This window comes from Monodelphis domestica, chromosome 7 (genome assembly GCF_027887165.1).
Source record: "Monodelphis domestica isolate mMonDom1 chromosome 7, mMonDom1.pri, whole genome shotgun sequence".
In the NCBI taxonomy this organism is placed as follows: domain Eukaryota; kingdom Metazoa; phylum Chordata; class Mammalia; order Didelphimorphia; family Didelphidae; genus Monodelphis; species Monodelphis domestica.
Window position 1 is genome coordinate 52,480,127 of NC_077233.1, and position 25,263 is coordinate 52,505,389.

At 38.4% G+C, this 25,263-nt stretch overlaps 1 protein-coding gene across 3 annotated transcripts in view; it reads left to right on the forward strand.

The window, feature by feature from the left end:
- Positions 1-25,263, forward strand: part of FANCD2 (FA complementation group D2) — a 68,634-nt gene that overhangs the window by 21,361 nt on the left and 22,010 nt on the right. For 2 of the 3 annotated variants that reach the window (XR_008913423.1, XM_007500214.3), the window contains exons 16-29: positions 3,720-3,854; positions 6,137-6,268; positions 8,646-8,756; positions 12,115-12,224; positions 16,766-16,823; positions 17,336-17,455; positions 17,689-17,762; positions 18,160-18,309; positions 18,907-19,004; positions 19,286-19,401; positions 21,173-21,281; positions 23,027-23,137; positions 23,606-23,727; positions 23,974-24,120. Coding sequence is in view for 2 of the 3 variants with exons in the window: in XM_007500214.3 (XP_007500276.2) it covers positions 3,720-3,854; positions 6,137-6,268; positions 8,646-8,756; positions 12,115-12,224; positions 16,766-16,823; positions 17,336-17,455; positions 17,689-17,762; positions 18,160-18,309; positions 18,907-19,004; positions 19,286-19,401; positions 21,173-21,281; positions 23,027-23,137; positions 23,606-23,727; positions 23,974-24,120 (1,593 nt within the window). In the remaining variant the exon portion in view is untranslated. The remainder of the gene's footprint in view (positions 1-3,719; positions 3,855-6,136; positions 6,269-8,645; positions 8,757-12,114; positions 12,225-16,765; positions 16,824-17,335; positions 17,456-17,688; positions 17,763-18,159; positions 18,310-18,906; positions 19,005-19,285; positions 19,402-21,172; positions 21,282-23,026; positions 23,138-23,605; positions 23,728-23,973; positions 24,121-25,263) is intronic. The other variant, XM_056804627.1, reaches the window with a different exon arrangement.

Genomic DNA, 25,263 nt, shown 5'->3' on the forward strand with positions numbered 1-25,263 from the left:
CCAGCTCATCTGGTTCAAACTCTTGACCAGTGCAGGAATGCTTTCTTCAGTAATATTGACACATAAAGGAATATCCAGCCTCAATTCAACACTTGGAGTAATAAATATGTAATGCATGGTCCTGAATCACTTCTTTTCCTAGCCAAACCCCCAGTAAAAGTTGTCTAAACTCTTTGACTCCTGTTTGCTATCAGCCCCAGAACTTTTCATGCACTTAAGTCTGCCTTCTGATTCTACCACCTGCCTGAAATGGTTCTCTTTAATATAAGGATCTTATCTCCTCGATCTGCCCTTTCTCTGACTTCATTCTATTTAAAATCTTTGTAGCTTTTGTTTTCTAAACTACCTCTGTTTCCTAGAAACTTTCCTTCTTTGGCTTAGACACTGTTCCCTCTTGGTTTTCTTTCTACTGATTGAACCATTTTGTCTCTTGTTGGATCATTATTCTCCTTTTACACACAAAATATGTCCCTAAAGGCTCTGTCCTGAGGTCTCTTCTGTTCTGCTCTTTAGTCTCATGGTAATCTCATTGATCTCCTTTGTTTGTTATTTATAGACTCCCCGTCTATATATCCAGTCCTAATCTTTCTCCTAAATGTCATTTTGATTGTTGGCAGTTGTCTGCTAGACATCTCTACCTTGTAAGGCCTGTTCCAGGTAAGTCAGACTAAATATGTCTGATATAGAGGGATATTTCTCTCCCAAACCCATCCCTCTAAACTTGGCTATTTCTGTTGATGGTATTGCAGGGTTCATGACTCTGGAATCATCCTTGACTCCTTCTCTCTCACCCCCATATCCAATCAGCTGACCCTAAAACTCTGGCCATGTTCTGATATGTTGACTCTTCCCATGATCCAAGGCTTTAACCCTTTTAATTATCAATATTTTTATTTCGATGTGATCACTGCTTCTTGGTAAACCTCCAGTGTACAGAATATATTCTCCCAAAATAGAGAAGTAAAATTTCTAATCATGTGATGGCACCTGATAGTGTGTATCTTTTTTTTAAATTGGTATTTTAAATTTTTTAATAAAACAGACAAAATAATGTAATTTTCAGTCAGCATTTTGCAATTAAGTATGCATTTAAGTGACAAGTTGAAACAAGTTAGCCTTTACATCTATATAATTGTTCCATTATTAAAGAATGAAAACAATTGGGTTGTAATTAGTTTCTTTGCCACTGTGATAAAATTCTAATATTAAGAAAGTGTTATTTTTGGCATCAACTCAATCCATAGATTAAGCCTTAATAAAGGCTTAAGATTTAATTTCTGCTGCTTCTGTGCTTACATATTTTATTTGTGGTTAGCTTCTTTCTTGCAGGTTTTGTTTTTGATGTTTTCACTTAGGATAACTAAATTTTATTTACTTTTTTACTTAAACACATGGGTATATGTGTTAGCCTAAAGCACAGATTTCCAAGTTGTGGATAAGTAGTTAACCTTTGTACTTTCTGTGGCTTTATTGATGTGTCACATTCCACTTTTATATTTTCCTAATAGTTTATAGGAGGATGTATATGTTTAAACTTTGATGCTAGGCTCCTGACAGAAAGGTTGGAGTCAGGATGTAGAATCTGAGGTCTGTGGTTTTGGACACAACCAGTGTGGGAATTTATTTTGTTTAACTGCCTACTTTTTATAAGGGATTTGTTTTTCATTTTTCTTTTTTACAAAGGGAGACTTGGGAGGGAAAGGAAAAAAAAGAAAATATTAATGGAAAAGATTTTAAATTTTGATAGTATGTCCATTGTATATGGTTTGAGTTTTAGTGTACATCAATGATATCTTTATGCCTTATGGTCATGTATATTCGTATTTGGGTTCAGCTTTCTTTACTCTGCATTACTTCATACAAGTAAACAATCCCATTTTTCTTTGCAATTTTCATTTTTTCATTCCTTCTAATGCACTAACATTGTATTAAGCTTATATGCCAACGTTGGCAAAGGTTTTCAAGTTTGTGTGCCCAAACTGCAACTTCAAGCTGTCTGTGAGCCTCGCATTGCCCCAGAGAGCAGAAGGAGGAAGTACTTGCTTTGGGCAGCTGGATAGAGGGGCAGAGCATATAGCTCCCCCTGAGCTGGCTAAACATGCATGCCAATACTTTGCCAATTCTGTTATATACCATAGTTTTTTAAGCATTGTTTGGCACAAATTTTGTTATCAACTTTATGATATTACAAATATTATTCTACAGTTAGTGTTTTTGTAACTGTACTTATTTCCTTTCTGTCAGTAAGCACTGAAGGGTGTATGATATAAACAGTTTAGTTTACGCCCAATTCCAAATTATTTTCTAGACCAGTAGAATAAATTCAGAGCTCCACTAGCAAGTAGGATACTCTACTTTTAAAATTTCATCCTAAAATCCTGTTGGATTTTCTTTTAAGCCCTTTTGGCTCATTGATCTTAGAGCAAATAACACAATTGGTATATAATTCTTTTCCATGTTGGTAATTGTGGGTGAATATTTGAATGTCATTCCTTGTTAAATTTCATCCATTAATTTTATTCTAATATATATTCTTATTCCATTTATTTTACCAGCTTATGGGAAGTATTTTTGCATCTTCACTTTTTTCAATCGTAAAACATTAAATAATGTTTTCAGCTTTATTACTTGGAAATTTGACAAGTATCATTTTTATCTGTCTACATTGATAGCAAATTAGACTGCGCAAAAGTGACTTGCCACCTGAGACCTCCTTCCAGATGAATACAAATCTGGCAATCAGTACTCTCATCTAATTGTATTATATTCCTGTATGGTCACTCTTCTTGGAGTGAAAATATTACTGAATTTTCTAAGTAAATGAATGTTTTGCCAGCCTTGAGGATGAAATGAGCAATGTGCAAGTTCCTAGAATTCTGACTAGTGATTTGAGCCTTCCAGGCTTTTTTGGTTTGACCCCAATAAGATGCAGGAATGTTTTGGTTCAGCTTTATGATTTTGCCCTTACCTATGCTTGCATTTATTTTCATTTGAAAGATCTTTGCCTTGCTTGTTACTACAATATTTTTAGATTATAAGCTTTTAGAGAGAACTTTCTGTTGAACTTTTTCTATGTTGCCAAGGTGGTCAACTTCATATCCTTTCAGGTATTTAGTAAATATTTTTTGATGACAGTGATGAAGCTTGATTCAGAAGTTGTTTATTTATATAATACAGCAATAAATCACATTTATACAGTGCTTTAATGTTTCCTTACAACAACCCTGTCCTACTCTCTGGTCTTTGAAGAAAGTCATCAGGTCCTTTTTTGGCTAAAGTAGCTTTATGAAGTCTGTCACCTGAGATTTCTTGGGTTCAAGCTTCAAATCTTCAGGCAGAACAGCTAAAGAAAACACTGACTTAGCCTCCTAATTGTGGAAAACCTTCTAAGAAAGAATAGGCACTGTTAAGAGTCCAGAGGAAAGGTAGGGAGAAGAGCCCCAAAATAGGAAATGAAGCTTGATGGAAAGAAGCTTGATGGAAATCTCACTTGCTTTGAGTATTCAGAGTTGAGCCTGAGCCCTAGCACTCCTAGCTATGTACTCTTGAACAGGTCATTTGGCCTCTTTCAATTTCCTTTTCTTCATCTATTAAAGGAGGATGTTACTAATACCTCACAGTATTATTATAGGTATTTATATTTAATGTGTTTTGTGAACCTTCAAGAAGTATATAAATGGTAACTAAAAGTTGTCTGGCTCTACCCTATCCCATTTCAGGTTCTCAAAGATGTCTTTCCATCCATTTTATCACTGGCTCAGAGTTTGCTGCACTCCACAGACCACAGTGTGATCTCTTTTGGCAGCCTTCTTTATAAATACGCCTTTATGTCATTTGACACATATTATCAACAGGTATTTTGGAATACAACTGGGGAATATGGGGAAGTTCTAAATGAATAAGTTGTTTCTTTTTCTTGCTATTTAGAAAAATTACGATTTAGACAGCATTTAGTTTGATTAGTTTTGTTAAAACATTTCTCACCTTGGCTATAATGACAACCATTAGTTAATTTCTGAATTTAAGTAGTTATTTTCTTGTTTTTCAGTTTGACTTTAGAGCAAGTAGAATGGAATATGGAGTAGAGGGATAGTTTCAGAATTTAACTGTAAATAGTCTAGTTGTCTATTGAGCCTGGAACTTTTCTCTAGAAGAAAATATAAGAATGTGCCAGCAAATTAAGAATGAGCTCCAAGATCAGAGGTTCTTAACTTTTTTGTGGCATGGACCTCTTGGGCACTCTGGTAAAGTCCCTAGGCCTCTTCTCAGAATTATATTCTCAAATGCATAAAACAAAATGCCTAGGATTACAAAGGAAACTAGTTATATTAAAATATGTTTATCAATTTTTTAAAATTCCTGGACTTCAGATTAAGAAACTCTTTCCAAGACTTTTCCATGAACATATCTATGAAGTGAAAGTGGTAGCAAGTAGCTCTTTAGGGAGAGATTATGAAAATGGTGTTGGGTAAATAACATTGAGTGGGGTAGAAAGGTCATTGGCCCATGAATCAGGAGAGTCCTAGTGCCCATGGGCTCTGTTACTTGTTTTTTATATGACCTGGGGTACATCTTTCCATTTTTCTAGGCCTCAGTTTTCTCTTTTGTAAAATGAGGGTTTTAGGATTGTGATATTCTAGATTTAGAGCTAACAGAGGCCATTAGACCTAGCCTCTTCACTCTGCAGATGAGAAAATTGAGGGTAAGGGAGGATAAAGGAGAGGATTCACATTCCAGTTTTCTTTCTCTTAGTCAAGCACTCTATTCTTTGCACCCCTCTGCTACTAACTTATTCAGTTTGCCCCAGAACTCTTAAGGGATTTACCTGGTGTGAACACATAACTAGTAAGTTTCTGAAGGCTCACTCTTCCTAATTCTAAGCCCAGGACTTCATCTGCTATACCCTCTACCTAGATATTGAACCTTATGATCGATGATCAATAAGTACTCCTCCAACTTTAGTATTTAATCATTTTAAATACAGAAATGGGAGGGAAATAAACAAAATACCAAGAGTATGCTTTAGGCCACTTAGCTCTAGAAAGATCTTCAGAACTGAACTTTATGTCATTTGACACATATTATCAACAGATATTTTGAAATACAACTACAGAAAATGATGAAGTTCAAAATGGATAATTTGTTTTTTTTTTTATTTGGAAAAATTATGTGATTCAAATTTAGCTCTTAGTTTGATTAGTTTTGTTGAAACATTTCTCACCTTGGCTGCAATGACAGCCATTAGTTAATTTCTAAACTTAAGGGTTTTTTTTTTTATTTGACTCTGTCGCATCTTCTTTACTTATATTTTTTGGAACACAATTCTAATTTGTGCTAAGTAGCGAATACTACAAATGACAGCCTAGTATAAAATTCATATTTTAGCTGATTGCCTAAATTTCTCTATCACCTCCTCTTCTTGGGATTTTAACAGTACTTTTCAATCTAGCTTGCTATGAATTAAAAATTCGTTGCCTCTAACCATACCCAGTTTTGGGGAAAAGAAGGGCATGTGTTACCAAGGGATAAAACTGAAGCTCCATGGGGAAATCAGAAGAACTAACTTAATAATGTGTGTGAATAAATATAAATGCATATACACATATGAACATGTCTATGAACACATTTGTGATTGTCATTGGTATGAGGTATGCCTGGTGAAGAACTTGTACTAAGTGACCTGAAGAATTGCCGTAGTATTGAGAGGTTAAATGAATTGTTTGGAATCACACAGAGCCAGCATGTGTGAGAGATGGCACCAGAACCCATGTTATCCTTCCTCTAAGACCAGTTCACTGTCCTCCAAACAAAGCTTCTCACCAGAAATAGAAAACATGGAATTTTTGTACTGGAAATTCCTTGAGAGATTGTCAAGTTAGGCTGCCTCATTTTATGGAGAAGGTTCGATGTGCCCACACTCTTATGTCTAGTTGAAAGTGAATGAAAAGAGTTGTGGAAGGTGTAGGAACATCTATAGTTCTATAATTCCAAGGGTATTAGGGTATTGTGGCCAGCACTGAAACACAATAGTTATAATCAGCTGGTAGTGGGGTAGGAAAGCACAAGAAGAGACAGGCATGTGGTCACTTACTATATTTTTTATTTTATCTCTTCCTAATTGCTTTTTTCCTGGCAGGAAGTAATTGGTGCTTTAGTGACCCACGTCTGTAGCGGAAATGATGCCGAAGTCGATACCGCTCTAGAGGTGCTCTCAGAGCTGGTGGTTCTCAATCTGTCTGCCATGAGACTGTATGCTGTCTTTGTGAAGGTGCTGTGCTCTCTGCTGAATCCTGGAATATTCATCAGCCTTGCCCATCTTTGAGAGGATGCATCTATTCATTTAATACCTATTATAGTGCCTCCTATTGTGGAGAAAATATTTTATATTTGGGTGGGATATAGAAAAGATAAAGATATTTGCCCATAATCACACATCTATTAAATAGTAGGGTTAGGTGTTTATGATTGGAATAGGCAATACTACGCAGTGGAAAAATCTCTGGTTTTGGAGTCTAAAGACCTGATTTTTGAATTGTAGCTGCTGCTTACTTAAGACTGTGTGACCTTGGTCAGATAGAGTTCCCTTCCAATCAAATCTAAGACAGAATAGCAGCAAGGGCTAGGCAAATGGGGTTTAAGTGACTTGACTTAGGAAGTATCTGAGGTCAGATTTGAACCCAGTGCTTTTGCCTCTAGACCTGGTCTTATCTACTGTGCTACCTATATGCCACCTGCCCTTTCCTCTCCTTCCCTCTTTCCACCTTTAAAGCTGTGAACCCATGATCTGACTGGGGAGGTAGAACACATTCATGAAGCAACAAGAGAATAATCACCAACTCTGCCATTTCAAAATAGCAACAAACTGATATATGAGCCCAGCTAGGTGGGGGGGAAGATAGAAGTTGTGCTTGACTTCTGTGAGAGTAAACGTTTTTTATTCTTGGTTATTGAAAAGCTCAGTGAATAGCCTGAAGTTTTCATTGAAATCATCATTCACAAGTCCTCATCCAAATGGCATCAGCCATTATAACTTGGACTTCTTGTACTGTCTGCTCTGACTGCAGTGCTTCATACCTTGTAATACTGTGTGACACATCTTTGTCAAATCTGAGTCCTTTCCACCCAATAACAAGAGCTTAAAAATTAACAATAGCAATCAATAAGCTACGGGCTGCACCTATAATAATAATAATGATATCATAGTAATGAATAAACTTTTATTATATTATAAATAAGTATATTATAAATATAATTAACCTATTATTGGCCAGGCACAGGGAATATAAACGCCAACAATGAAGCAAATGCTTTTATAACACATTTATAGTCTAATAGAGAAAAAGCAAGGACACATGTTTATAGAATAAATTTTTAAAAAGAGTTAAATATAAGGGAAGGAGAGCTCTAGCCTTGTGGCTGGTTGTGAGTAGGAGAGAGACTCAGGAAAAGCTTTAGATGGAAGGTGGCCCTTGAGCTATTTAATAGAGGCATTCCTTGTGGCCTCAGTGAATTGGGAGAGAATTGGTTAAATCTGTACTTAAGGAAAATGTTTACTACCTGAGAGTTATATATAATATATATATATAAAACAACCTAGACTGGGGATACATTCCCTGGAGAGAAATCAGTCCATAACAATAATCTAGAGGAGAGGTGGAAAAGGATAATTATGTATGTATATTAAGAACTAAGAACAAGGCATCGGCTAGATGGCTCAGTGGATCGAGAGTCAGGCCTAGAAATGGGAGGTCCTGGGTTCAGATATGATCTCAAAATACTTCCTAACGGTTTGACCCTGGGCAAGTCATTTCACTCCCATTACCTAGCCCTTGCCACTATTATGCCTTGGCACCAATACACTTTTAATTCTAAGGCAGAAGGTAAGGGTTCAAAGGATTAAAAAAAACTGACAGAAAAATTGGTGTTGTTAAATATTTATAAATATTTGATGAATTGGGAAGAAAGAGTGATCTTGGAATGGTAATGGCATGATTGGAACTGAGCCAGCCTTGTAGGATTCTCAGTGTAGCAATCATAAGAAAGAAAAGATCATTGGTGAAAATGAGAGAGGAAACCATGTCAAGTAGATGATTGGCATTGACTTGAAGGTAGATAGAAACTAACTTTAAGAGAGAACTATCCGAAAGTCGGTCAGTAGTAGACTTAGTTTGAGGTCACACATATAATTGTAGAGTGAGAGATGGTATACTTGTTATATTTCCTGGAAAGAATGTGACCTTAAGCCTTGCTCAAAATTATCACTTCTGTGCTTATTGAATTGAATCAAGATGAGGCAGTTTGATAAAGGCCAAGTGGTAGAGATTGTTAAGGTCCATGACTGAGAATTTTAGTTTCTCTTGAAAAGCAAATTGGAGCCTTTACAGAGTCTATGGAAGTCTTATGGCTTATAAGATTTAGTGATGATATAATTCCATTCTTTCCTTTCAAAGAAGAGGACAGTAAAGTAGAAGTGATTTTCCCAAGGACAGGCAGATAGTAACAGATCTAGAATAAGAATGAAGGTGTGACTCCAAACCCAGGATTTTTCTACTATACTTTTCTAGGCAGCTCATCTACCTTGTTCTCTAGGAAGTATTGATTCCTATACCTCATGGTCTGATTACTATAGGTTTTCTCTTTCCCAGGGCATTCTGGATTATCTGGATAATTTGGCCCCTTCTCAGATAAGAAAACTCTTCTATATCCTCAGTACGCTGGCATTTAGCAAGGGACATGAAGACAGTAGCCACATTCAGGTAAGCAGCATCATGGTGGACAAAGTTATCATTCTATTTCTCCATTTTCCAGCCAGATTCTTTGAAAAAGCTCTATACAGACTTCCTCCATTTCTTTTTTTATTGAAAATTTTTAATTAATTAATTTAGAATATTTTTCCATGGTTCCATAATTCATGTTCTTTCCCCTCTCTCTTCCCCCCTCCCTCCCATAGCTAATGAGCAGTTCCACTGGTTTTACTTGTGTCATTGATCAAGACCTATTTCCATATTATTGATAATTGTATTTAGAGTCTATATCTCCAATCATATCCCCATCAACCCATATGATCAAGCAGTTTTTCTTCTGTGTTTCTGCTCCCACAGTTCTTCCTCTGGATGTGGATAGTGTTTTTCTCATAAGTCCCTCAGAATTGTCCTGGCTAATTGCATTGCTGCTAGTAGAGACATTCCTTACATTCGATTGTACCACAATGTATTCGTCACTGTGTATAAGGTTTTCCTGGTTCTGCTCCTTTCACTCTGCATCACTTCCTGGAGGTCATTCCAGTTCACATTGAATTCTTCCAGTTCATTATTCCTCTGAGCACAATAGTGTTCTATCACCAACAGATACCATAATTTGTTCAGCCACTGTGCAATTGAAGGACATCCCCTCATTTTCCAATTTTTTGCCACCACAAAGAGCATGCAAAATGCCTCCATTTTTCTCAAGCACTCCTCTATCCTTTACTGTTTAATTTCCAGCCTTATTGCTCAACTGAAAAAACTCTCCAAAGTTAGCAATGATCTTATTGCCAAATCTGATATACTTTTCTCAGTTCTCATCTTTCCTCAACCTATCTGAAGTGTTAGATGCCATTGACTACTCTCCTTTCTGGGATCTCACTACACTATTCTCTCCTGATTCTCCTCTTCCCTCTCTTACCATTCCTCAGTTTCATTTGGTGATTCTTCACCCTATCACATTTCCCAATGTGGGTGTTCTCCAAGGTTCTAAGCCAGGCCCTCTTCTATTCTCTCTCACACATAGAATAACTCTCATCACTCCCATGGCTTTAACTATTATCTTTGTGCAGATGGCTCACAGATGGGACTTTGAACTCAAAACAGGCCAACAGTTTACAATTGCTTGACTTGAGTTCAGGAGATAGGTGAAGACTAGATATGTAAATCTAAGATGATCAGTGTAAGGATTATTAAACTCATGTGAACTAATGAGTGTCATTTGTCCTTGATCAAAAAAAAGAATCTTAAATTTAGTGTACCAGCACACATTAGTGCTTATTGATAGCCTAAAATATGTTTGATTTTTAGCACTTATAGACACTTTTCTGCTACTTTGCCACAATTAGTGCAGAAACAGAAAGGAGCCACATAGAGTTGAGGGCTGTTTTGTATTTTTTTCCCTCATGTTTTATGATAGCTTAAGAATCACTAAATAGCTAGCTTTATAGGGATGAAGTCTTATACTTACTAGGTAGTCATCAAAAAGTAGACTCTCACCATGATTACCTAAAGCTTTCCCAGTATCATAGATGCTGCCAGAGCTTGTACTTCCCTGGCATAACCTTTGACAACTCAGGATCACATATTTTCCATGCCTGGTACTGAAGCAAAACTGCTGTTTTCTGTGGTGTTTGTCATCCAAGAACTAATCAGAGCTAACCCTGCTTAGCTAATGAGATTGGATTAATTTTCTTAAAATACAGCTTTGTTCATGTCACATCATCACCCAGCTTAAATATTTTTCATGACTCCTCATTGCTTAACAAATAAAGTCTAAACTCTTCTCCCTGACATTTAGGTACTTCTTTCTTTCTAATCTTATTTTTCTTCTGACATTCCAGTTTATATATTCTATGCTCCAGGTAACTTGTACAACTCCAGGATCCTTAAACATATCCGTCTGTTCCCCACATATATGTATTTTTCATGATATTCTCCACCAAGGACGCCCTTCCTCCAAACTCCATCCATTGAATTCTTGCCTATTCTTCAAGGTTAAGCTCAACTACAAATCCTTGCCACGATGCCTTTCTTGATCCTCTTCTTCTTAGTCAGAAGTTACCTTTTCTTTCAACACTGCTAGGTCTTTGTACTATCTAATTACACTTGAATGTTTCTAATTCTGCTTTTTTAATTGATTTGTGCATGTTTTCTCACACGTGAGGAAAGTTTTTTATAAGCTCTGTGAGGGCAAGGACTGTATTTTACAGTCTTCTTTGTATCCTCAGCAGCACCTGGCAGAGTGCTTAACATTTGTTACAGAATATGTATTTCATTACTGTTTGTTGAATAAATAAATATTGAAATAGATGAGCAAATTGTATTGGAATCCAAAATTTCTGGGATTAGTTGATGCACCCTTATGGAAGTTACTAAGGAATTTAACTTTGAATAACAAACAACTTCTTTGTAACTCTACTGGCATTTTTCAGTATTGCTATCTGTAGAAGAAAGAATAGGATTTCTTTGTAATATTTTACAGTTTCTTAAGGTATTTCCCTAAAGACAAGTCTTTTAAGATGAGAGACAACCTATGTAGTGTCCAGTCAGAAGGTACCCATTCCTATCTTTTCACCTAGCATGAGGCTTTCTTTTTAGATTTTTAAACTCTTACCTTCTGTCTTATCAGTATCAGTTCTAAGGCAGAAGAGTGGTAAGGGCTTAACAATCAGAGTTCAGTGATTTGCCCAGGATCTCAAAACTAGGAAGTACCTGAAGCCAGATTTGTATCCAGTTCTCCTTACTCCAGGCCTGGCCCTCTATCCACTGTACTATCTAGCTGCCCTTGTATGTTTCTTTAGAGCAGTGTTTTTAAAGGCTTTGGGAGGAAGGAACTTTTCTGCATTTCTAAAATCATATAGGAATTATCGCACAAGGGGCAATGTTGAGAGAGAAACTGGAGGTGGTACAATAAACAGAAATTAAGTATATCTTCCATGATTCCACTGTCTTTCCTGAAACTCCTCAAAATGCCTTATGGGACTCTGGAATTTTGGAGAAATCACATTTATGGAAGTTTAGGGGCAAGAAAACAGTACAAAGATGAAGAGCATAAAATGAGAATTCCATATTCTTTCCTTAGCTCTGGTAGGGTATCCTGGAACCTGGTGATGCAGACTCTTTTCTGGTACATGATTCTTTCTCTCCATTCAAGAACATAGATTCCAGGAATATGAAATAGACTGATAATTTTTAAAATCATATGTTTGGGTTTAATCACATGCATGTCCTTAATACCTATACAAATTAATGAAGAAGTTACTTTAGTTTCCTGCTATCTACTTGTAGACTAGTTAAAAACATAATAATAGCTTATAGATTAATAAAGAGAATAATGACTTTTTTCTTTATTTTTCTGTATGTTTTGTAGGATGATATGTACCTGGTGATACGAAAGCAGCTTTCCAGTACTGTATTCAAATACAAACTAATTGGGATTATTGGTGCCATCACCATGGTGGGCAGTATGGCAGCAGACAGGTGAGAGCAGGGAAAATTTATGCTTCCTGAAGTTGTAGGTTAGGAATTGGCCTTATAATCATGGGATCATAGAATCGATGAGGACCCTGAGATCATCTAGCCTATCCTTCTGTTTTAGGAAGACCAGGTGGTGTCCCCACTTGGTTGCAGATTAGATCTAGAGAGAGGCTGTGATTTACTTGCCCGAAGTCACAGAACTGGTAAGTGGCACAAGGAGAACCATAATCAGCATTAAAGAGAGCATTGCATAGAAGAAAGAGCCCTAGACTGAGTCAGGAGAATCTTGGTTCTAGGCTTAATTCTGACACCAGTTAGCTATGTGACTTTGGGGAGATCACTTAAACTATTTCTTAATCTACTAAATTAATAGTTTGGGCTAGATGAATAGTAAGATCTCTTTCAATTCTAAGATCCCATGTTCCATATGTCCTGCCTCTTAGTACTCTAAGCTACTAAGAACAACAATAATGTTAATCTCCCTTCAATAGTCCACTCAGAATAGAACTCTTGTTTTCATTTTTGCACAAGTCTATCAGTGACAAATTTCTCTGCTTTCACAAGTAAAAGAAAAAGTACCATTTACTTAATTTGTAGTAGCAATAATTTGTTACTAGTTTTCACTTTTATAAACATGTTCATGATACAATAAAAATAGCACCAGTTGATTATTCTTGAGAAAAATTACCCTTGGGAAGACCTTAACCTACAAAGAGAAGGAAATTAGTAGCTGTTCATTTTCCTGTTTGTGAATTTTAGATTTACTCCACCCTGCTTAGTCTAACAAAACAGGAATGTCTATAACCCTACTTAAGGATTAAGTGTTGAGAAGGATGACCTATAACAGACATGTGCTAGCAAATGACAAATCAGAAACAACTGACAGACCCCCTGGGCCATCTTAAGTCAAGCTTAAGCTACCATTGGTACACGTGAGACACAAGAAATGATATAAAAAACAGTCTGTATATTTCATGTCACTTCCTCTGTTCTGCCTCTTTTGGCGGAGAGGTGGCTGGTGGCAGCGTGCTGGGCATCTTGGCATCTTGGCGTGGCTGCAGCTATTGTCTGGGTTTGGTGGTGAGCATCCTTGATACAGTAACTGGGAGAAGCTTAATATCATGGGTCAGGTGAGGCATCTTCCCTGAGCTCTCTTGGAGTTTAGGCTGATTCCTTTTTTTCCTTTATCTTTCCTAAAAAACGCCATCCTCCTAGGAGGCCCCTCATATTGGAGGAGGCCTCGTGCCTGGAAGGTCTCTGAACTCCCCTTGGCTCAGGCTAGGCCAGAGAAATCTTATACCTTTTCCCTCTCTCTTTTTAATTCCTTCCCTCTATATTAATTAAACCACCATAAATTTCCCAAACTGACTTGAGTATTTTTATTGGGATTTGAATTAATCCCTAGTGACCATAAGGATAATATATTAGTCAAAACCCCTAAATTTACCCCTTACATGTTTCTTTATTAAATGAATTTATTAAGCCAACAACAAACTCCATTTTATGAAAAACGACTCATGGATTGGAGATTCAGGCTATGTATAGGATGGGAATTCTATAGTTATTCTAGACATTTGCTAGGGCCGAATCTCCCCCCCCCCCCCCCCCCCCAGCGTTTTCTCAGTTCAACTTTTTTTTTTTTGGCATTCTGCTGTTCATTTCCTAGCATCTCACCCCTTTTTTCCTCAATACTAACCAGTATAATTAAGAACCTACATTTTCATAATGGTGTTTTCTCTTGTTTGTGTTGTTGTGGCTAATACTATACTGATACTCTGTAAAATTGGACTTCTAGATTCTGTAAGGGTTAAAAATGGAAGGTTGGACTAAATGTATAAAAATGTGGTCGCCAAAAATATATTACTCAAGTCAGGATGACTTTTTATGGTAGTTTATTTACAAAAGGAGAAAGAGTGAAAATAAGGAAATGAGAGACACTCCAGTGAGGTCTGAACCAGGCAGGGCTTCAGAGGCTCCAGCAAAGAGGGACCAAGAGGTAAATTAAACAAGGGTTCTAGCCACGAGGCCTCCTCCAAGATGAGGAGCCTCTCTGGAGGCTAGTACTTACAGAAAAACCAGGAAAAGGAGTCAGCCTTTTCACTCACCCATGTGGTAGTCCTAGAGGAAAAACTCGAGCAGTTGAGTTCCCAAACTGAAGCTCCTTCAAGACCAAGTTCAAAGATAAAAGACTTCTCACAGGAAGTTTTTCCCACTTTTAAAGACCTTTCCTTTTGTTACTTCCTGTGCCTTCCTTCCACTTTACGTGGACCAATTGTACCCTTAGCTTTTCTTAGGACTACCTGGGGGCAATCAGTCATTTCTGATTCATCCCCCACTATAGCATATGTAGGTCACAGACCTCCCCATACTTAAGAATGAGTGGGGTGTATATGCTTCTGGTGATTAAATCTAAAAGTGCGAAATGGGAGGGTTAATCCCATCTTCACAATTCTAGTCTATCACAAATTTAGCAAAGGGACTGAGGACATAATAAAATTATAGGCTTGGGGTCTGGTGATTTCTCCTTGGAACCTGTTTGTAAGGGTGTTTCAAAGAGCTCAGAAGACATTTTTAGAATTCCTCAGAGGGTTTTTATGGTGTAGCAGAAAGAGCATTGGACTTGGAATTAGGAGAACTGAATTTAAGTCTTGGTTCAGCTATTTGTTAGCCCTGTGACTGTGGAAAAGTTATTTAATTACCTACCCTCCATTTCTCATATTAAGAAGGAATATTAATAATAGTCTAGCACATGGCATAAGCATTTTGTGAGGAAGACATTTTGTAACTCTCTAGAGCTACAGAAATAATTGTTCTTTTATTTGCTCTTCATAATGTACTTTGGCTCTGTATTATTTATATTGGTAGACTTTTCTTGATACGATTTTCAGTGCTATTGCTCATATCCAGTGCAGCCCTGAGAAGACCTCTCCTGTGCCTTTATCCGTCTCAAAGAAAATGGGCCCCGCTGATACATTTGTGACAAAGTATTCTGTACTACATTTGTACAGCTGAACTCATTATCTTCTACCAAAATCTTCCCTGCTTTTAATTTCCCTGTTCCCATTGACTGTCTGGCTCAATCCCTGCGGTTATTTGGGAACATTTCCATACCCTCACTCATCATATCCAATAAGCTCTCAAGTTTTGTCTGTTCTATCTGCATAATATGTTTCTTTCCATTCCTGCTGCAACTGCTCTAGTGCAGGCCATTGTTAGATCTCAGCTTTACATTTACCTCTTAATTGATTTCCCATTTCACTGCTCTGTAGTATCTTTCATGCCAAAGAAATTTACCAAAGTAATCGTCCTGTGGCATGGGTCTGACCAGCTGACACTCCTTTGAAATACTCACTGTGACTTCCTATTGCCTTACTAGTTAAATATGGATACCTTCACTTGACATTTAAGGTCCTCTACAATCTGACTCATACCTAATTTTCCAGCCTTATTTCACACAATTTGTCAGCATGTATTTTTATTTGCCAGCACAATGAATTTGTAGCTCTCCGGTCTCAGTCTTTTCTTTCTAACCTCTCGTTTGCCCATCTTGTGTCTCGTGTCTTAACCATACTCACTGCCTGCTCAAATCCTTCTCTTCCTTTCAGGCTCAGCCTAGCTGCCACTTCTTCCATGAATCCTTCTTGATCTTCCAGCTAACAATGATCCTTCTTACTACTAACCTTGGGGGCAGCTCTGTTTGAGCTTTCCTATGTATTTGATGCCATTCCAACTTGTGCCATTGATATCTTAATGTCTGATCCACTTACTGGACTGTAAGCTCCCTGAGGTTATTTCTCTGAGAAATTCCTTTTTTTTTTTAATCTTTGTATTCACAACAACTACCAACCGTCATAGATATGTAACTTTATTGAGACACAAGATGGGCAAACGTGGAGAGGTTAGAAAGAAAAGACTGAGACCGGAGAGCTACAAATTCATTGTGCTGGCAAATAAAAATACATGCTGACAAATTGTGTGAAATAAGGCTGGAAAATTAGGTGTGAGTCAGATTGTAGAGGACCTTAAATGTCAAGTGAAGGTATCCACATTGATGCTCCCTCCACCATTGCAGATAGCAACTCCTTAATAGGCAATCTTAATTAGTTTCTATGGCTGAAAGAAATGATATCAATTTGCTTATGATTTGCCTCTAAACTTAAGTAGGAGGGGAAGCAGAAGAGTGGATGGAGTGCCAGTCCTGGAATCTGGAGGACCCAGATTCAAACCTGGCCTCAGACATTTCCTACTTATGCCACTCTAGGCAAGGCATTTAATCCCCCCTCCCCTCCACCCCCTCTTTGCTTAGCCCTTGCTACTCTTCTGTCTTAGAATTACTAGCAAGTCAGAAGGTATGGGTTTAAAATAAATAAATAAAAATCAATGAAATTAACTAGACTGATTGGTCCTCAGACAAAGGGAACAGGTCCATTGCTGAACCCCACAGTCAAAGTTTTTAAGAAGTATCAGAATAACACCTTAGTAGAGACTTCAATATAGAAGGTACTTAATGTATGTTTGTTTAATTTATTTACTGTTTTCTAAAGTGATGCTTCCAGTCTTACACCAGATGGAGCAGAACTGAGCAGTGAGCTCTGCAAACAGGTTAGTATTGTGGAGATGTGGGTGGGCCTCTGCTTATAACAAGATTCCCTTATAGCTAAGGCAGGCAAAGCCTTATTCAGGAGGCCACATGGTTCAGAGACTATGAAATCAGGAGACCCACATTCAAATTCAGCCTCTGACATTTGCTACTACTGTGTGATCTCAGGCAGTCACTTAATCTTTCTGAATCATCTTTGAAACCAAGGGGTTGAACTAGATGGTTTATGAGATTTCTTTTAGCTCTAAATCTGTCATCCAACCATTTACTAACCTTATGGGGTTAGTCTGTGTGGAATGAAACAAGCTCTTGGCCAAGGCGAGGTATTTTCCTGAAAGATGTTGATGGTTTCAGAAAGGAAATATGGCTGAGAAACCCCCACAGTGCTTCACTAGGAAGACTTGGGGCAAGGGACTGATTGGACAGTTCGGGAGGGGTAGCTGCTTTGTTATTGTTTTTGTTATTTTTTTGACATTGCTCATTGGTAGATTTCATTCTTTCCCTACTTCCTCAGGTGACCTCTTTATTACAGCTGGTACACTCTTGCAGTGAACAGTCTCCTCAGGCCTCTGCACTGTATTATGATGAATTTGCCAATCTGATTGCAAAAGGAAAATTGCCAACAAAAACTCTGGTATGACTAAGTGTTCATAATCACTTTAAGTCTATATGAATCTAAGAGGCTGGGGCTACTTTAGATGATCTTTGCTGACTAGGAAAGTCAGTGTAGGGGGACAAAAATGGAAAGGAACATGCTGGGAGATGTTTCAGCTCTTCTGGCTGGATCGGCCCTTGGCTTCTCCATTTCTTAGGACTCTTCTTGAAGTGGCCCCTTGCCCAGACCTGCTTCTTTTTTGTCTCCTGAAGGAGTGGATTGGACAGACCATATGTAATGATTTCCAGGATGCATTTGTGGTGGACCTCTCTGATCTGCCAAAATGGTAAGTGCTCTGTCCCTTGGCTTGGTTCTGTTTTCTTAGGAGAGTTCCTCTCCTTCATTAGACTTTTCTTGCCCTAACATTATTCAGTGCCAAGCATTTGGCATTCAGTGGCTTGTGCGAACTGCAGAGTATCTTTGGCTTTTACCAAGTTTTTAGAATATGATTATTTTCCTCCCAAATCTCAAGGCCATTCCCCTTCCATTTGTAGAGATGGCATCTTGAGAAACAAGAGCTCCTCAAAGTGATGTTTGTTCTCCTCTTAGTCAAACAGCTATTTGTATGCCATTTCTCTCTCCCCCAAAATAAGATGAGAGTTAATTAATTGACCTGGTATAATATTCTGGCCACCTTGACTTCTACTTGATCCTGGGAACTGAGGTCCTTGTTTTCTCTGCAGTGATTATCCCTTCCCAGTAAAAGCCTTGTATGGCCTGGATGAAGATGACAGCCAGGATGGAATCGCCATCAATCTTCTGCCACTTCTGCTGTGTCATGATGATCTTGGGAGAGATATAGGTGGAATGATTTCTAAGGACCGAGACCAAAAGTCAGTTAAGTTTCTCTTTTCCAAGGTCTCTGTGTCTTTTTTTTTTTAAACCCTTACTTTCTATCTTAGAATCAGTACTGTGTATGGGTTCTAAGGGTCACCCAGCTAGGAAGTATCTGAGGCCAGATTTTAACTTGGGACCTCCTGTCTTTAGATCTGCCTCTCAATCTACTGAGGCACTTACCTACCTCCTGTCTGTGTCCTTAATGTATACTGGCAAGTCCACAGTTCTTAAGTTTCAAACACTTGAGCAGGAAGAGTTCTCCTGGGCTGGTAGCAGCAGAAGGGATGAAAAAAATGGGAGGACTTCTTTGTTCCTTGTGCAGGAGACTGAATAGCCCTCTCACTTAGCAGTAAATATTAGGGAAGAGTTTTCTTTTGCCAGTGCTTGTCTGTTCCTTTCCCTGTCCCCTCTCTTCAATTCCTTTGAACTTGACTTTGTTGGTTTCATTCCCTTCACCTCCATCTTCAGTGAGAACAACAAATGTTTGCTAAGTACATCCTCTTTACCTAGTCCGAGTGGTTGGACTTCCTTAATTATAATTTAGAAACGAAATTGTAAAATGAAGTTGAAAAGCCTTCACTCTTTTTTTCTAGGTTAGTGTCTCCAGTGTGCCTGTCACCCTATTTCCGGTTATTGAGGCTTTCCGTGGAAAAACAACATGGAGATTTAGAGGAGATTGATGGTCTGTTAGGTACTTGGCTTCCACTTTTCCATAATCTATGTTGATCTTTTCTGTAGATTGCAGGGGAGGGAATATCACCTGTGCATGGTTATAAGGCCACCTTGTTATGGGAAAGAGAGTTATTCTTGAGATGAAAGAGAAGTAAAGTTATTACCCATAAAAAAAATTCTTTGACAAATGTCAGGAAAGGTAGCAAGTAAGAAACAAGACCAAGTCCTGAAGTTAGCAAAATCTGGAACTTTTAGTTGGAATTGAAGGAAAGAGAGATTTTTTTTCCCCTTCTCTTTCAGATTGCCCTTTATACCTCACTGACCTGGATCTTGGAGAGAAACTAGGATCTCTGTCTGTACAGGAGCGTTCCTTTAGATGTTCACTCTTGTTCCTTGTTATTAACTGGTTCCGTGAGGTATGCAAACTGCAAGATTAAAATTTGGGGGAACTGGGGCAGGTAGAGATTTAGTTTCTCTCTGCAAGGAGTATTATAGTTTTAGAGTTTTATTAAAGGTTGAGAATTTAAGAAAAATACAAGTAAGAAAGGCATGTGCCAGGTGGGCCGAAGGGCCCAATTCAATTTCACTCACATCATGAGAGACGTCTGCTTGCCAGCGGAGACAGGAAGAGAAGAGAGCCAAAAGCCTTTCCAATCAGGTTAAATACCCCATCTCGATCTTGGCCCAGGTGAGAATTCAGTGATATTACAAAGCATTCTGGGGAAGTGGAGCAAGGACTTCTGGGGATTGAAGTCCTGGATTCAAGTCTCCATCTCACACATCTACTGAGGAGGATGAAAGAAATGCTGGAAGGCAGGATCTGTCTTGACTAAACTTTGTACTTGCCTAGTAGCAAGTCCAGTGCTCTACATCCAGGGAAGTGTTTAATAAATGTATTTGTATGTAGCCCATTGTCACATCTGCTTTGATCCTTGTATCTAAGTCTAGAAAATATTTCCATTTTCTGCTTCTTAGATTTGAGAGTTGTTGTTAATAATAGCATCTCACATTTATATAGTATTTCATATTTTCCAAGTCTCTTGACATATTGTCATGTTTGGTGCCACAATCTTTTTTTAAATCCTTACCTTCTGTCTTAGAATCAATAATAAGTATCTGTTCCAAGGCAGAAAAGCAGTAAAGGCTAGGTAATTAGGATTAAGTAACTTACCCAGAATCACATAGCTAGGAAGTATCTGAGACCAGCTTTGAACCCAGGTCCTCCTCTCCAGGCCTGGCTCTCTATCCTCTGAGCCACTTAGCTTCCCCTTAGTACCACAATCTTATGAGGTTTGATGGAAGTTTTCTTATCTCTCTTTTACAGGAGAAGGAAATTGAAGCCCAATAAAATCAAGTGACTTTCCTAAGACCAAACAGCTAGTTAGTGACCACATTTGGCTTCCTGATGCCTTATCTATAATCTTTTTACTGTATTTCTTGTGGCCCTAGCAGGTTGCTCTTAATGTGACCTCCAAGGCTGAGGTCCCCAATTTTGCTGCTTCTCATAAATTCATATCAATGTTTAGTTTAATTTTATTATGTACAGGTCATTACACCAAGTAGTAGGAGATAGATGAAAGTCCTTGTCCTCAGGAATTATTTAGGTGGAGATAGGGCAAGGGATAAAACAAGTACATGAGAAATGTATAAAGTGCTACAGAGGCCCACATGAGGGAAGGGTCATAGGATCTCACCTCTGAAGCTTAAATGTAAAGAAAATTAGGTCCAAGTCTAAGGCAGGATTCAAACCCAGGTCTTCCCTTCTCCAAATCTACCACTCTCTCCTATGCCATGCAAAGAAACCCTATCCACATGACTTTCTCAGCTAGAGAAGGACAGTAATTGCATATGAAAGAATGGCAATTGAGAAACCCCGAGAAACAGTTAGTGTTTCTTTATTAAAAAGCAGTTTGGTATAAGAAAGAGCACTGAACTCAGAGGTCGGAGCTTCCTCTCCAGTACTTAATAGTGGGCTGGTCCTGGGCAAGTCACTACTTGTTTTTGAGCTTTAGTTTTCTCATCTGTGAAGTGAGTGTAATAATGACTAGAGCACACACTTCAGAGTTGTGAAGCTCAAATGAGATAATTAATTTTTGTAAATTGCTTTGCAAATGCTAATAACCCATATAATTCTTAGACATTATTATCATGCCACACAGGCTAAGAGTATCTGGTGGGCTTTTTCAGGTTGTAAATGCCTTCTGCCAACAAAAGTCAGCTGAGATGAAGGGGAAGGTGCTTATCCGGCTACGACACATCACAGAGTTACAGACTCTGCTGGAGAAGTATTTGGCAGGTGAGAAAGATAGGAGGCTATACCTTAGCTTTAGAACCCAACCCTTAGGTCCTTTTTACTTAGGCAAATAATGTTACTTTATATCCCAGGATCACAGCTTATTTAGCCATTCAGTTAGTCAACAAGCATTTCATTTATTAAACATCTATGAGGAGCCAGGCACTGTGCTGGGAGCTAGGACTCCAAAGACAAAAATAAAAGAGACCCTGCCCTCTAAGAACTTACACTATTGGAGCAGACAACACATACATATCTAAGAATTTGCCAACCCCATACAAAACAAACACAAGGTTATATTGGGAGGGAGAAATTAAGGAAGTGCTGTTTGAGTTGGGTTAGGGAAACCTGGAATTCTTGAAGGGGTGAGGAAGGGAGCACATTCCCAGCCTGTGCAAGGAATGGAGATGGAAGTTGAAATATTGTGTGTGAGGTACCACTGATGGCATGGGACTGGAAGCATGACGACACCCTCAACAGCAGTGTAGAGGTTCAGAGGAGTGATGTTGAGGAGGAAAGCTTATAAGTTCAGTGTTTGGGCATTTTCATTTTGAGATGCCTGTATGATGGTCATTTTCCAATGTCTGATCAGCTAGTGCACAGGAGAACTAAAAGATGCACATTGCAGAGATGGTAATTAAGTCTGTGGGTGCCGAAAGTCACAAAAAGAATAGAAAAGAGCTCCCCAGACAGACTCAGGAGATACATATAGTTAGGGAGATAAAGGAAACTAAGAAAGAGGAGTCAAGATAGACAGGAAAACAAGAGAGCACTGCATCACAAAAACTTAGGCAAGATTTTCCAAGAAGAATATGGGGTCAAAAGCGCCAAACATGACAAAGTGGTCAGGGTGGATGAGAATGATAAAAGGTCATGAGTAATTTTGAAGAGACCTATTTCAGTGGTGAGATGCAGACAGAAGCCAGATAGCAAAGAGCTGACAGGAGAGGGTGAGGAGACAGTGAAGGCAAAAAGAGGACAGATTTCTCTAGGAATTTGGTTCTAAATGGGAGGACAGAGATAGAAGGTAGAAAAATAACTTGAGAGTATAGTAAGGTCAAGTACAATTATTTTTTAAGGATAGAGGAGATAGGAATGTGTTTGTAGACAGCCAGGAAGGGACCAGTAGGTAGAAGAAACTGAAGATTATTGAGAAATCGTGTTGGTGATTTTCTGGAAGACAAAGGAGGGAACAAAATCAAGCATATAGACAAAAAGATTAGTCTTGGTAACTAGCAGAGCCACTTTCTCACCAGAGCCTAGTGGGAATCATCTGAGGTTGGATTTGAATTCAGGTCCTTATGACCCATCACTCTCTCTACTGTGCCATCCAGCTGGCTGTCTTATAGCAAACCTTTAAAGCACAAATAAATGTTAGCTCTTATTAAATACAGCACAGGCAACTTTGAGGGGAGCCAAAAATGGAGGCTAGTATGTTTCTGCTTATTATCTACAGGGATCCTCTGTTACTAGCAAAAATTCTTTTTATGTGGTCAGTTAATGTAATCTCTCTATAAGGTGTCTTGGACAGCTTGCTGAATTTCTTGGCAAGCCATCTAATGTAGCATTGTTTTGCCGTATATCACAAAAACCAAGCTGTGTGTGACCAGCACTAAAAAGAAACCCTTTCATTGGCTGTCCTGTTAAACTGGGCCATAGCTGCATGTGGAGGTGACTAGTGGTAGTAAGTGATCAGTGGCTGGCATTTTCTGTGATGGCTGCTAGTTAGTATCTCTTCTCTTTTCCAGTCACTCCTGACTATGTCCCTCTTCTTGCAAATTTTGACTTGGAGACTTTGGATGGAGGTCCTCATACCAGTGCTGCTGCTATAGTGAAAAACAAAAAGAAGGCAGAAAAGGGTAGGCATTTATTTCTTCCTACTGTCAGCCTTGATGTGGGCTGTTCTGAACTGACTCAGTGGCCTTGGCTGTTGTTTCAGCATCCTCTGGTTCAAATGCAAGTTGCTCCAAGGCTCAAAGAGCTTGGGGTGGCTGTGGACTCCAACCCCTTCTAGGGACGTATTCTAACCATGAATATGTTTGTTCTTTGTCCCTCTACTGATGAAGACCAGAATCCTTTCATGCCCTTACATCTTCTTAAATTTCTGTGGCCTAACATAAATTCATCATCTAGTAGACAGCCCTCTGGAGATGAGTGTGTAGCACTTTAGATGACAGGATGCACGTTGGGAAGACATTTCTTGAGCTTGCCTTTTACTAGTATAGCTTTGGACAGGAAAGGAAACATGCCTTCAGGGGCAGAGGTGGCAATTCCTATGCAGCAGCATTCTGTGGGCCGGAATATTCTTTGTTGTTTTTCCTCTGAAGCACAGGGAGGAAGAAAACGAAAAGCCAATGGGAACAAGTCTTCTTCCCCTGAGAGACTTTCAAAGGAAGATGGATCCGAATGTGAACATTCACAGGCTGATGATAAAAGTCAACCAGAAAAGGTGACAGGGTAGCGAGAGATTGGAGGGAAAGAAACCTACCTTGTTTCCTCATAAACTTATAAACCAGTATATTGTAATTTCTTACTTCATGGTTCCTATCCTTACTTATATTTAGGCAAACCTTCTCAGAAATACAGCTTTTGCCTTAAATTAGAAACATTAGTACACTTTGTAGTTATCAAAAAGAATCCATGATTTGGTCCCAGGATTTACTGTATTGTATGTACTGCTGCTGTTTTTGCCTAGGAATTTACAGAGAAGGAAGAAGAGAAGACTTCTGTGTCGCTCCACAATTACACCACTTCCTTCCGAGAGCTAGATCTTGAGGTGTTCTCAATTCTACATTGTGGACTTTTGACCAAGTCCTTGTTAGATAACGAAATGCACACTGAGGTAAGGGATAAAGCACAGATCCTAGAGGACTAGACCGCATCTTTCTATAAAAAGTTCTGGACCTTAGTATTATTTTTGAGAAATCATAGAAGCAAACAGTAAGAAAGTTTGGAATTTGTCTCAGTTGTCTCTCTCTCTGCCACAAAAAATGGAGAGAAAGGAACAAGCATTTCCTAAACACCTATTATGTGCTAGACCCTGCTAAATACTTTACAAAGGTTATCTCATTTTGGTCCTCTTACCTCAGACATCCTTATTAAAGACTCGTTTTATCCCTGTACAATCTACTGAGAAGATTGATTTTTGCCTCTGGCTCCATGAGAAATTTTACATTCTGAGGTATTTAAGTAGATCTGTTGGGTAGCCTGGTTCTGGGTTGGCAGTGGCCAGCCTTACTGTTTTGGAGAAATCTTGTCATGCTCCTCAGACTAGAGATAAATATTCATCACCTGAGATGCAAATTCCAATGTTTGGGATACATTTCCTTTATGTTCTTGGAAAAATAGTTATCCTGGAGTAGCCCATTAAGAATAGTATATACTAATTTGTTAGAAAATAAATTTAACACAAGGAGAGAAGCAAATAGAGTTAACCACGAATTAAGCACTTTTCATCCTTGGGTTTTTAGATGATTTAGGCTGACTCCATAGGGGAAGGATGCATTCATTGCAGGGGAGAAAACTTTTCCCTCCTCTCATTAGTTTTAATTCACTATAGAAAGGTTCATTCTTTAATCATTTCAAAGTAACATTGCTAAACTGTGAAATGGGCAGGTTTTCCTATTATGCATTTAGGTTTTAGACTTTGGGGAAACTAGATGGGTGAGAATTCCCCTTTAGATGGAGAGGAAGTGAAGATAAAATGTGGAAATTTCAGATCATAGATTTAGAAATGGGAAGGACCATCAAGCCTATCTTGTCTAGCCCGTTTTAAAGTTCAGGAAACTTGAGCCCACGCAGGTTAAGGGATACTTGTTCACGGTCACACATGTAATAAGTAGCAGAGCCAAAATTTGAACCCAAGTCTATTTACCCCCAATTCAGAATTTGTTTACTGTATTTATAAACCTGATAAAATGATAAATTTCAATACGTAGCTGCCAAAGATAAAACCCCATTATTTTGATATAGTAAGAACCCTTGA